Source organism: Plectropomus leopardus, unplaced genomic scaffold (assembly GCF_008729295.1).
Source record: "Plectropomus leopardus isolate mb unplaced genomic scaffold, YSFRI_Pleo_2.0 unplaced_scaffold81682, whole genome shotgun sequence".
NCBI lineage: Eukaryota > Metazoa > Chordata > Actinopteri > Perciformes > Serranidae > Plectropomus > Plectropomus leopardus.
The window spans coordinates 1-857 of record NW_024690001.1 but is presented as its reverse complement, the minus strand read 5'-3'; the positions used below and the strand labels follow the sequence as shown (position 1 = coordinate 857).

The following is an 857-nucleotide window of genomic DNA, read 5'->3' as shown; positions in this document are numbered from 1 at the left end:
ACACACACACACACACACACACACACACACACACACACACACACACCATGAGTATGTCTGCAATGAGCTCCTCTCCTGCGGCCGATGTCCCGACCACACCTCCACCAATGACCACACCTCCTCGCAAAGCCTCGGTCCGCCTGCAGGAGCGGTGAGAACGCATCCAAAGCACAATATCTTCATTTCCTACAACATGACAAAAAGCTCCTCACCCAGTAAAAAAGTCATGACGCTGTGTCTTGATTGGCTCTTTTCATAGGCGGGGCTCTAACCTCTCGCTGCTATTGGACGTGAGCAGTGTGGGGGCGGAGCCCGTGTGTTCTGTCTCCACGCCGAAGGAGGTGTGGCTTCAGCTGCTTCACACCTCGTCCCGCCCGCTCACGCACGCGGCGCTGCAGCAGGCCGCCACCGACACCAAAGCGCTGAACGCAGAGTATCAGGTGACGTAAAAGGAGTAAAACATTTGACCTCTGCGTGAGACGAGGTGTGTTTGTTTTAACGCCCAGCCCGTCCCTGTCTCCTCTGCAGAAGATCCCTCCAAACTTTGTGAGCGCCGCCGAGCTGGATGTCCCGGGTCACATGATCAAAGACAGATACAAAACCATCCTGCCCAGTCAGTACCTCGACCGTCCTGCTGCACAAACACAGACGCCGCCGTCTTCACTCTGTTTACTGTTGTGTTTTGTTGTTTACTGTTTAGACCCTGAGAGCCGGGTGGTCCTGAGGAGCCCAGAGGAAGAGGCGGGGCCAGACCGCTACATCAACGCCAACTACATCAGGGTCAGAGTCCAACTTTATTTAACCCGTTAGAGACTGTTTGTCTCATTTTAGTCTCTTTTCTTCTTCCTGTTGTGATA

The 857-nt window shown here is 53.9% G+C and overlaps 1 protein-coding gene across 1 annotated transcript; it reads left to right on the top strand.

Moving 5' to 3' along the window:
- Positions 1–6: 6 nt before the first annotated feature.
- On the top strand, positions 7–805 carry LOC121940261 (tyrosine-protein phosphatase non-receptor type 7-like; the record flags this gene model as incomplete). The annotated part of the gene is made up of 4 exons (XM_042483073.1): positions 7–151; positions 260–440; positions 529–613; positions 701–805. Coding segments are annotated over exons 1-4 (475 nt in total), but the record flags the coding sequence as incomplete, so codon positions are not given.
- Between the last annotated feature and the right edge of the window lie 52 nt (positions 806–857).